The sequence below is a fragment of the Delphinus delphis genome, chromosome 9, assembly GCF_949987515.2.
Source record: "Delphinus delphis chromosome 9, mDelDel1.2, whole genome shotgun sequence".
Classification (NCBI taxonomy): Eukaryota; Metazoa; Chordata; class Mammalia; order Artiodactyla; family Delphinidae; genus Delphinus; species Delphinus delphis.
This window is the reverse complement of record NC_082691.1, coordinates 15,634,550-15,647,130: the sequence shown is the minus strand read 5'-3', so window position 1 is coordinate 15,647,130 and position 12,581 is coordinate 15,634,550. Positions and strand designations below refer to the sequence as shown.

Below are 12,581 nucleotides of genomic sequence, written 5' to 3'. Positions count from 1 at the left end.
AACGTGAGCATTTCCCAACCAACCACGAGATTAGAGAAAAAACAGAACCAAAAAAATGGGGCAAGGACATTTTAGATACATCAAGACAAAAAAAATAAACATTTTAAAGAAAGTTGGATGCATATATTACTCAGTGCAAACTGGACTGCGGGATAAACACAAATAGGGCATTTGAAAATATTTTAATTTCATTCATTGAAAATCAGTAAGAACCTAGCAGGTGGCAGGCTGCCTCCAGAAGAGCCTAGCGGACAATACAGTCCCTGCTCTCAAAGTTCACCTGTGAAACAGGGATGAACGTTAGGTGTACTTAAGAATTTGATTGCAGTTCTATCATTAACCATGATGAATATCAGAATCTCCTCTGTATCCCAGGGCAGGCTGTTTTGGTTTCATGGTAATCTAAATATTAGAAAGCCCTTATTAATTTGGAGCTACAATCTCTCCACAGTAATTTTTGTTCTTCGCCCTAATATGACACATAAAACATCCACTTCTTCTACTGCTTGCCAGTTCTCCAGACACTTAATGAAACGTATCAGGCTGACCCTTCTAAATTGTTTCTCCCTCCGCTAACCATCCCCAGTTACTGGTTTTACGGCATCTGCCATCCTGATCCTTGTTTTTTTTTTGTTGTTTTGTTTATTGCTTTACAATGGTGTGTTAGTTTCTGCTTTATAACAAACTGAATCAGTTATACATATACATATGTCCCATCTCTTCCCTCTTGCGTCTCCCTCCCTCCCACCCTCCCTATCCCACCCCTCCAGGCAGTGACAAAGCACGGAGCTGATCTCCCTGTGCTATGCGCTGCTTCCCACTACCTTCTACCTTACGTTTGGTAGTGTATATATGTCCATGCCTCTCTCTCGCTTTGTCACAGCTTCCCCTTCCCCCTCCCCATATCCTCAAGTCCATTCTCTACTAGGTCTGTGTCTTTATTCCTGTCTTACCCCTAGGTTCTTCATGACATTTTTTTTTCTTAAATTCCATATATATGTGTTAGCATACGGTATTTGTCTTTCTCTTTCTGACTTACTTCACTCTGTATGACAGACTCTAGGTCTATCCACCTCATTACAAATAGCTCAATTTCGTTTCTTTTTATGGCTGAGTAATATTCCATTGTATATATGTGCCACATCTTCTTTATCCATTCATCCGATGATGGACACTTAGGTTTTTTCCATCTCTGGGCTATTGTAAATAGAGTTGTAATGAACATTTTGGTACATGATTCTTTTTGAATTATGATTTTCTCAGGGTATATATATGCCCAGTAGTGGGATTGCTGGGTCATATGGTAGTTCTATTTGTAGTTTTGTAAGGAACCTCCATACAGTTCTCCATAGTGGCTGTACCAATTAACATTCCCACCAGCAGTGCAAGAGTGTTCCCTTTTCCCCACACCCTCTCCAGCATTTATTGTTTGTAGATTTTTTGATGATGGCCATTCTGACTGGTGTGAGATGATATCTCATTGTAGTTTTGATTTGCATTTCTGTAATGATTAGTGATGTTGAGCATTCTTTCATGTGTTTGTTGGCAGTCTGTATATCTTCTTTGGAGAAAAGTCTATTTAGGCCTTCTGCCCATTTTTGGATTGGGTTGTTTGCTTTTTTGTTATTGAGCTGCATGAGCTGCTTGTAAATTTTGGAGATTAATCCTTTGTCAGTTGCTTCCTTTGCAAATACTTTCTCCCATTCTGAGGGTTGTCTTTTGGTCTTGTTTATGGTTTCCTCTGCTGTGCAAAAGCTTTTAAGTTTCATTAGGTCCCATTTGTTTATTTTTGTTTTTATTTCCATTTCTCTAGGAGGTGGGTCAAAAAGGATCTTGCTGTGATTTATGTCATAGAGTGTTCTGCCTATGTTTTCCTCTAAGAGTTTGATAGTGTCTGGCCTTACATTTAGGTCTTTAATGCATTTTGAGCTTATTTTTGTGTATGGTGTTAGGGAGTGATCTAATCTCACACTTCTACATGTACCTGTCCAGTTTTCCCAGCACCACTTATTGCAGAGGCTGGTCACTATTCTGATGTCTTTACTCAACATCTATAATATATTTTGCTCCTGATGCTAAATGTTTTACATGTATCATCTTGAAATTTCCTAATGCCCTCGGAGGTAAAAGGCAGAGGCTTAGAGGTTGAACTTAAATGGCTTCTAACATCCCTGACAGTGCCTGCACATTAAGTTATTAGCATTAGCTAAACAAGTCTTTGACAACTGTGCCAATAAGCCACAGCGAGATTATTTCCCACCTCTAGAACTCTCAAAGAACACTTGACTACTCTTTTCAAAAAACTACATTAAACCCAAGGAAAAATTTTTTCCTAATTTGAGATCCATTCAAATATGCACATGGCGTATAAGGGCAAACGTCTCACTTACATGCGTCACTAAAACAAAAATGGGCCCCCAACCAGCAATTTCAATCCAAAGACTCAAAATCAAATTACCTTCTGTTCCCACTGGAAAGCCATGCAGTGGTGGAATCGGATACCTCAAGGCATGGAAATCTCAGAAATCTGAGTCCTCCAAGAAAACCAGGCTCTCGGAGGAGCCTCCTGTGGCTACTGGTTTTCAAGAGAACCTTTATTCCAGGACACTCTCAGACTTACCCTCAGCGCCAGCCTGAACCTCCCAGACCTAGCTGTGGCCTCAAAAAAATGACCCTTCTTTCCACAGCGCTACCAAAGCCATGCTTGAGTGCCTTCAGGAACTGGCCTGGTCTGTTACTTCTTAGCTTCGTTTATTCATCAAGCCCCCCTCCTTAATGCTCCAGAGACAGAGGCAACACGGAGACGTGAAGTGAATGTCCCCAGCAAGGGATCCCAGAAGCAAGGCTGAACCTCGAGAAAGTCAATGATTTTCAAACATTTTTTTTTAACTTCACATTCTCTCTTTCAAAGACTCTACCTTCAAATCAGAAAAGCGTAAGTTACAAAATTGTGCTAGTTTCAAAAACAGAACTACCATACGACCCAGCAGTCCCGCTACTGGGCATATACCCTGAGAAAACCATAATTCAAAAAGAGTCATGTACCACAATGTTCACTGCAGCTCTATTCATAATAGCTCAGAGATGGAAACAACCTAAGTGTCCATCATCGGATGAATCGATAAAGAAGACGTGGCACATATATATGATGGAATATTACTCAGCCATAAAAAGAAACGAAATTGAGTTATTTGTAGTGAGGTGGATGGACCTAGAGTCTGTCATACAGAGTGAAGTAAGTCAGAAAGAGAAAAACAAATACCATATGTTAACACATATATATGGAATCTTAAAAAAATGGTTCTGAAGCACCTAGGGGCAGGACAGGAATAAAGACGCAGACATAGAGAATGGACTTGAGGACACGGGGAGGGGGAAGGGTAAGCTGGGACGATGTGAGAGTGTCATGGACATATAGACACTACAAAATGTAAAATAGATAGCTAGTGGGAAGCAGCTGCATAGCACAGGGAGATCAGCTCGGTGCTTTGTGACCACCTAGAGGGGTGGGATAGGGAGGGTGGGAGGGAGACGCAAGAGGGAGGGGATATGGGGATATGTGTATACGTATAGCTGATTCACTTTGTTATACAACAGAAAATAACATACCACTGTAAAGCAATTATACTCCAATAAAGACGTTAAAAAAAAATTTGCTAGTTTCTAAGATAAACAGGCCAGACACAAAAAGACACGTACTGCAGGATTCCACTTAATATGAAACAGAAAGATGAACAGAGGTTAGCTAGTGCGGGGGGCTAGGGGAATGAGAGTTACTGTTTAATGGGTACAGTTCCAGTTTGTGATGATGAAAAGTTCCAGAGATGGATGGTGGTGACGGTTGCACAAACATGAATGTACTTAATGGCACTGAATCACAACACTTAAAAATGGTTCAGATGATAAATATGTTATGTGCGTTTTACTGTAATAAGAAAAAAGTTGTGCTGCTCTGCTTGAAGAAAAATGAAGGGCTGGAAAGTACCCAGTGATACAAATGTACAGCTGGACAAATCCTGGGCAACAGGCTGAAAGCTAAACTCAACAATTGTTCCACTTTATCCTTCTTTTGCAAACCAACCCCTTAAACTTAATCATCTGCCCAAACAGCTTTAACGAACCATCTCGGTGCCTTGACCTGTGACCTCTTGAATCTATTCATCAACCAGCATCAGGATCATCTTCCCAGAACACACAGCACCCTGGTCACCATCCTCCTCAAGGAACCCTCGGGGGTCAGGAGATTTCAGATTCCCCAGCAAGGTCGTCAAAGCCCAGCCCAGTGTGGCACCCAGGGCACTTTTAGCCTCACTCCCCACTCTCTGCACAAACCCACAGCCCTCCAGCCACACCGGGTGACTTCTCACTCAGAGATCCCATGGTCACATCTCTCTGTCATTGGTGGCAGAAGAGCAACTTGCAGTCTGGATGTGGCCAGCAGGTGTTTTGTTTGGCCTGTCTAGTGTTTTAAGACTTTCCCATACAAATCTGTATTTCTGACTTCCTAAACTCAGACTATACCTGAAATCCGTATTTCCATATAACAGCAGTTGAAGCTGAGCAGCTACGGCCCCAGAGACAGAATGCACCTCACCACCAACATCCCCAACTTCCCTGCACCAGAAAATCCCCCTCACTTCCACTGCCACCCGGCGCCTTAAGCTTCGGATGCTTGTGCGGAGCCTCCTGAAGTGGTTCCTTCAGCTTAGAAGGCCCTTGGCCCAACTCTGCACTCACCCTAGCGGTCCTCAAACTCCCAGCATGCTCTACAGGGAAGCTCTCAGGGGGTACCTCTGGGAGGTGGTGGCAGTCAGGCTGAGGTCTTGCTTTAACAATAGAGCTTAGATTTTATGTCTTCAATTTTCATGTTGCCCATCTGAGGCTAAAAAAAAAAGATTGAAACTCACTGGCTGTTTCTAAATCCTAAACTTTCTTCATGGCCCAACTTAGGTCTCACCTCATTCACAGAATTGTCTCCAGTCAGTCCAGGCCACAAGGTCCAGACCTGGCCTCCAATAGCCTCTCTTCCTTCTATACCCATCAGCTTGCACCTAATATTAATTGCCTGGTCCTAGGAGTTAATCCTTTTTAATTCGCTGTGGATGAACCCAAAGGCTTTTGCCTATCTCCAACTACCCTACCCAAAGGAACTGGTCAATACCCATTTGCCGATGATGATGAGAAGAAACAAGCTGCTGTGGAGAGGGTGTGGAGAAAAGGGGACCCTCCTACACGCTGGTGGGAAAGTCAATTGGTGCAGTCACTGTGGAGAACAGTACGGAGGTTCCTCAAAAAAACTAAAAATAGAGTTGCGCTATGATCAAGCAATCCCACTCCTGGACATATATCCAGAAAAGGTGAAAACTATAATCTGAAAAGATACATGCACCCCAATGTTCATAGCAGCACCATTTACAACAGCCAATGTCCATCAACAGATGAATGGATAAAGAACATGTGGTACATATATACAGTGGAATACTACTCAGCCATAAAAAAGAATGAAATGCCATTTGCAGCAACATGGATGGACCTAGAGATTGTCACACTAAGCGAAGTAAGTCAGACAAATATCATATGATATCACTTATATGTAGAATCTTAAAAAATGATACAAATGAACTTACCTAGGAAATAGAAACAGACTCACAGACATAGAAAATAGACTTGCGGTTGCCAAGGGAGTAGGGGGTAGGGATTGACTAGGAGTTTGGGGTGTGCAGTTGCAAACTATTATATAGAGAATGGATAAACAAGGTCCTACTGTATAGCACAGGAAACTATATTCAGTATCCTATAATAAACCATAATGGAAAAGAATATGAAAAAGAATATACATATGTATAACTGAATCACTCTGCTGTACAGCAGAAATTAACACAACATTGTAAATCAACTATCCTTCAGTAGAATAAATTTTAAAAAAGAAATTAGCTGCTGATCCAAAGCAGTAACATTGTACCTCCGCTGTATATTCCTTTTCCATTTATGAGCAATACCAAGTGCATTTTCTCCAGGCAAATGCTTGAATTATTAGCTCGTGGCTACAGGACAGTTACAGAAGGGGAACCGAAGGGTGGCAGCACAAACAAGGATAGAGCAATCCAAACACAACGTTAACAACCTGGCAGCAGCCCCAGGAAGGAGCTAGTTGGGCTCTCAGAAGACCCCTCCAATAAGGGCTTTCAACCCACCCCGACCCCTAATCCTACAATCAGGGCCCCGTGACAGCGGCCCGGGAGAAGACTCAGCACAGCCAGCCTCAGAGGCCAGGAGGGGTTAAGAAGATGGTCAACCCAGGAGGAGAAAGAGAAGCCGGGACCTCCCAGGTTGCGAAGTCCTCACAGTTTGGAGGGAATACACACTGTTTGTAGAGGGCAACGAAGAGAATCTGGGGGAGAAATGGGAGGCTGGAGCCTGAGGAAAGCTAGCTACAAACTTTGCAGGATGAAGAAAACGAGCAGAGACCAGGCCCCAGGAAAGCAGACTAGGCTGGAGACGGACGTGAAACACACAACACTTACTACCACCTTCTTTTCCTTCCCAACAACTGTGTGCCACAGCTGAGCCTGATGGAGGAGTGTTTCCAACGTTTCACAAAGGCACAGCACGGGAAAGAAGAAATATTTTGTGTGAGATGTATTTGATATCCCTGTGCACAGAGCCTCCATTACAGAAAGCTTTTGGGTCCCCAAGGACTAGACTGGTTGAGTAGGAAAGATGAAAGGGTACCCAGGGAGCTGGCAGAAGCCGGGAGACTCAGGTTACCAACCTTTTCAACCAATTAGGCTCAACTACTATACTTATCCTGCAAATGAAGAAAAGCCGTGAGGTCTGCCCCAGCCCCAAATATGACTTTGCATCAGAACCATCTAAATGCAGTAGGGAGAACTGGCAAATATCTGCTAATCCACTCCATCATTTTTTTTCTTTTCCATTATGGTTTATTACAGGATATTGAATATAGTTCCCTGTGCTATACAGTAGGACCTTGCTGTTTATCCATTCTATATACAATAGTTTGCACCTGCTAATCCCAAACTCCCAATCCAACCCTCCCTCCCCCTCCTCCCCCTTGGCAACCACAAGCCTGTTCTCTGAGTCTGTTCCTGTTTCGAAGACGAGCTCATTTGCATCACATTTTAGATTCCACATATAAGTGATATCATATAGTGTTTGTCTTTCTCTTTCTGACTTCTTAGTATCCACTTCATCTTCAGTAGGTATAAATAAGAGCCCAGAATCACAAGGATTTGGTTAAAAAAAAAAACCAAAAACACCAACAAACAAGAAAAGGGAAAAAAACCACTAAGGAGGACAAAGTTTCTAGAAGAAACAAAGGCAACTGTGACTGAGTAGCCATGAATGGGAAGCTGCATGAAACACAGAAGCCCCTGATCTGATGAATGCTCCCTCCCCGAGGTGGTAATGCGGGAGCCCAGGAGGCTACCAGTAATCAGCTAATGACAGCAGCCTCCAGCCAACCAGCCCAGAGGAAGATGGGAGAAGAAACTCACAAGGTAATAAGCACACCCAGCTGAGCTAATTGGTGACTATACTTGTTAGATGACAGTAAAGAGTGGGCGCTCTAAAGATTTCTCTGATCCTGTGCTTTTGCAACTTCTTGTTCGGGGCTGTTTTTCCTTTAGTTATTTATTAGGAAAGTTGCTTTTAAATGACCTATCTTGGCCAAACTATATGAAAAGAGAATTGTGCACACCTAAGCCAAACCCAAGTTTGGGTTATAAATCATTGTCCTATTTACAAACCAACCACTTCAACCTAGCACTTTAACATACTTTATCTCAGTTCATACTCACAAGAGTCCCGGAGAGTAAAATCCCCAAGCTACAGGCAAGAAAACTGCGACACTCAAATATTTGTCAACTTGGTTTTTATTTTATACACGGGGCACAATCACATGAGGGTATAACTACTCATGAATGTACTATCTGATAATCCTTAAATGCTCTACAATACAAATAGAATGTTCCTCACTTCTAAAATGTAGTGGGAAATTCAAAGCAGAAACTCTCCTATCTGGTCAAAGAATAGATGGTCTGAGTGACCAAATATTTTTGTTTTTTTTGCGGTACGCGGGCCTCTCACTGCTGTGGCCTCTCCCGCTGCGGAGCACAGGCTCCGGGCATGCAGGCTCAGCGGCCATGGCTCACGGGCCCAGCCGCTCCACGGCATGTGGGATCTTCCCGGACCAGGGCATGAACCCGTGTCCCCTGCATTGGCAGGCGGACTCTCAACCACTGCGCCACCAGGGAAACCCTGACCAAATATTTTAATGGACCAGGTTCTCTGCTGGTTGGTACGAAAGACGAAAGGGTACCCAGGGAGCTGGCAGAGTAAGCAATGTAGGAAATGTAATCTACAATTCATGTGAATTAATAACTTTCAAAAGTTTCAAGTAAGATAAAACAATTTAACACAAATTCTACTGAACCTAAATTAACAATTTGACGTTTTCAATTCAGAAGGCTATTCTCCCCCTAATAAATCCATTTAAACATTTTATTAAGCACCTAGTACCTGGAAAGCAGTAGCCCTGTGAGAGATACAGACATGAGTAAGCTCTGTGCTGATTCTTGAGGACTCAGCAATCTGCAGGAGAGATAAGACAAATACACGAACAACCAGACTTCAGGCAGAATGCTGTTCAGAAGCAAGGCATGGACAAATAGTGTTGGGCATCTGTGATTACGAAGGTCAACTATAAGTCATTTTGGAGCTAGGTAAAACAGTTGGTTAGAAGATTTCCCGGCACAATGCAGGGTATTAGTGCTTTCTGTGAGCTGTAATATATATGTCACTATTTTTACTAACTACCTTAACCATACTCAGCATAAACAAGGATTTCCCAATGACTTTAAAAAAAAAAAAAGTTCATTCATATACAAAAAGTGATTTTTTTTTCCTCTTTTTTTTGGTTGCGCCTTGTGGCTTGCAGGATCTTAGTTCCCCGACCAGGGATCGAACTCCTGCCCCCTACACTGGAAGCGAGGAGTCCTAACCACTGGACTGCCAGGGAATTCCCCAAAAAGCGATCTTTAGTTTGGGAGTCTGTGGACTGTGTTATGGTAACTCAGTTCAGATCTCACTCTTTTGGTTCTTCCTAAAATTACGGTGGGTGAAAGGTCCATCACCAAAAACACAATATGCTCAGAAAAGTTAAGAGGAGAGGCTGAGTTTTGTCTTGCACATCTTGGAGGACTGTTTGCGTTTACAGTACATGGCGCTAAGGAAAAAAGCTTCCTTTACCCTCACCTGTTCGTCATAGTTAATTTGAACACACATCTTGATTCTTAAAGCATTCAGGAGACGTGAGGAGAATTATGTCAAGATTGTCTAAAAGGTTCAAAGCAGCAGAACAGAACAATTAGCAAATTTATTTAACACCGCTTTTGGGCTCTTTTAGCCTTCCAAAAACTATGTAATAAAGGCCTCCTATCTTGGTCAGATTTCAATGGCTTCCTATGTGAAATGCAAAATACACAAATCAAGCAGACTGGGCAAAGTCTAACCATTTTTAATCTATAAAGGCCCAATAATACAGGTTCAATTATCTGGCAGCTTTCTTTAAAAAAATAAACAGAACAACAATTTGTGGATGTTAGCTTCTTTCTGCTGTTGTCTTTTTGAGAACATTCTTTCTGAGAATGACACGGATATCACTGGGGGAACAAATGCCTGCTCTAACCATATACTGGCTGTTAGAGCATCACAGGCGAAATAATGACTTGAAGGAAATGTATTAAGGTGATCAGGGCTAATTCTATTTCACAAAGTAAACAGTGATTTAGAATAGGTTCTTAAGTATTTTTAAAAAGACAGAGTATGCCAGTGAAAAATTGTGAGCTTTGGAGACACGACTAGAGATGTTTTAGACACAAGCCTCGGCGAGTTACTTAAGTTGACAGAATTGCAATCTGTTTATCTGTAAAATTCAATCATCTAACATACTGAGAGCCAAGCACTTTTCCAGGTGTCAGGCATACAACGTGAACAAATCCTTGCCATCATGGAGCTTATAGTCTTATGGAGAGAATATACAGAAATATACAGAGTATACAAAAAAAAAAGCTATTTAAGAACACAGTATGTCAGATGGTCACGAGCGTTAGTTAAGGAGAAAATTACACAAGAAGGAGGTTTCAAAGAACGGTCATGGAAGGTCTCATGCAAAAAGTTAACACTTGGACAGACACAGGAAGGAAGTGACAGAAAGAGCCCTGTTAATATCTGGGGCCAAACAAAGGCAGCGGCATGAGCCAAGGCCCTGAGGCAGGTCCATGCCTAGCTTGTTGAAGGAAGAGTAAGGAAGCCAGGATAGCTGATGCACAGTGATAGAAGGGGAAGAGAATAGTGGAAAATGAGGTCTGAGGACAAGGACAGAGAGCAATTGGGACAAGGTGCTATTGGGCAACTAGACCATTCTAAGGACTCTGGCTTTTTTTCAGAGCGCAATAGGAGACCACTGGAAGGTTTGGAATGTAAGAGATGCCTGCTCTGACTTATATATCAGAATAAAATTTACCAACAGAATTCTTTTGTGAGGACCAAATGCAATGTGAGAGGGTTCTTTAAACTGGAAATCCTGTAAAAATGCAAAGCATTCTTATTATATCATTAACTTTCTAAGTGTCTTTTTACATCAGACAGCTTTGCCAAACTCCTGCACAAAACAGCAGTAAATTCTAAGAACTCTCTCCGTTCCTACTACACTATATCTAAGAATGTAGGAGCTTGGTTTCTTGCTTTTAAATCAAACCACCAAAAAATTTTATTTCAACAAGAGAGATGAACAGTGTGAAAACCAATCTCACAACTATCATCAAACTCAGCTGTGAGTCATGAGATTACATGAGCATTTCCCTTTGAACTGCTTGAAATGGAAAAGGAGGCTCCAGGGGTAGGCAGAAGACTCTTCTGTTAACACACTGACGGTCCGAATTTAATTTCTACCTCAGCAAATTTCTTATTTATTGGCATATACACAGGGCAAAGTTTCATTATGTAAGTGAAGTATGTTGGAAATGGTACAAAGTAGATTATTAAACTAAAAAAATTTCTCTTATGCTAAACAGCTCATCATTAAGTCACTGTTTAGAAGCAACTATGGAAACTGACCGCCTTGTTAATTTACAAGGAAAAACAGTGCCAAGCTGAAATGACACTGGAAATGGAAATTTAAGGTATTTCCCCAAATTCGGGTCTTTGTTTGCTTTTTTCTTTTTTTTTTTTTTGGCTTTTTGATGTAACTTTGTCATTTCAACTAATGTCTGGCTACCACTACTGCCTATATGAAAATAACTCTATTGCCATCACTAACTTTTCCCTAAACTCCACTGTCACGTTGCCAGGTGTCGAGTGGACATTGCCATCTGATGTCTTACCAGCAACAAATAATCCCACATAACTTTTACTGAGCCCAACTTTTCCCAAGCACTTTAAATCTGTGTTAAACCCACTCCATCTTAAAACCACCCTTCGAGGGCAGTACTATTATTACCTCTATCTCATAGTTAAAGTTAAATGACTAGCCCAAAGTCACATTTTAAGAATGAGAACCAGCAATGGAGCCTAAGACATTTTTGCTCTCGGACTGATAGATACACTTAACTACCGCCTGATGCAACACTGACTTAGATGGGTAACTAAATGAAATTGATCCGAAACAAAACTCATCGGATGCAACAGTGACTCAGCTTTGTACCTAAATGAAATAGTCAATAGATCCGAAACAAAACTCATCCCGTCTACGCTCTCCTAGTCCACCTGCATATCACCTCTTACCGTCTTATTTCGAGAGGAACTTAAATTTTAGCCACCTGATCTCAAAACTCAAATCATGTGTGATGCCTCCCACGGGCAGCCAGACCCTTGGAGAGCCCGGCCTGCCTTCAAGCCAAAATTTCACGGGGCACAGGCCACAAGAGCAGCGCCGAAGGAAGGGCCGCCCCGCAAACGCCGGGGGTGTGTCGGGGCGCTGTCTCTGCGTGACGTCCAGGAGCCGACATCCCACCCGCCTCTCCGCTCCCCGAAACGGACTTTTGCCGTCTCCCCGCCCCACGTGGGCCTGCCTCGTCCCGCAGGAGCCCCGCACCTCCGCACGCTCCACTGCACGCCTCCGATCGCCTCACCCTCGCCTCCCCTTCCCCTGCCTAGCAGTTGCAGCCTTTACCTGCTCCTCCGCTTCCGCCATGACCGAGCAGGGGAGTCACATGACACACCCGGAAATGAGAGAAAACAAGAGCCTGGGGCCCGGCGCCTGCTGGGAAATGTAGTTTTAGCATCGTCTGAGTCGGGAAATGTATTCTAGCTGATGAACCTACTGGGCCTCGTTTCGGCTTCCACCTCCCCAAGCTCAATGGAATTGTGCTTTGGAGAATCCAAACATAACCATCGTTAATGCTATGATTTATTTTATTGTTGGTCTTATCGTTTCCGTGGTTACCATAGTATTTATTTATACTTAGTGTATATCATGTCCTGGATTTATAGCTTTGCGTGAAATATCTCATTTAAGTCTCCCAGCAAACCTTACTGTTATTCCCATTTACAGAGGGGAA

The 12,581-nt window shown here is 42.6% G+C and overlaps 1 protein-coding gene across 3 annotated transcripts in view; it reads right to left on the bottom strand.

Moving 5' to 3' along the window:
• The window catches only part of VPS41 (VPS41 subunit of HOPS complex), a 187,900-nt gene extending 175,671 nt beyond the window's left edge, over positions 1 to 12,229 (bottom strand). For 2 of the 3 annotated variants that reach the window (XR_009520589.1, XM_060020220.1), the window contains exon 1: positions 12,194 to 12,229. Coding sequence is in view for 1 of the 3 variants with exons in the window: in XM_060020220.1 (XP_059876203.1) it covers positions 12,194 to 12,214 (21 nt within the window). In the remaining 2 variants the exon portion in view is untranslated. Of the gene's footprint in view, positions 1 to 4,737; positions 4,832 to 12,193 lie in introns of those variants that run through there. The other variant, XM_060020222.1, reaches the window with a different exon arrangement.
• Positions 12,230 to 12,581: the final 352 nt, after the last annotated feature.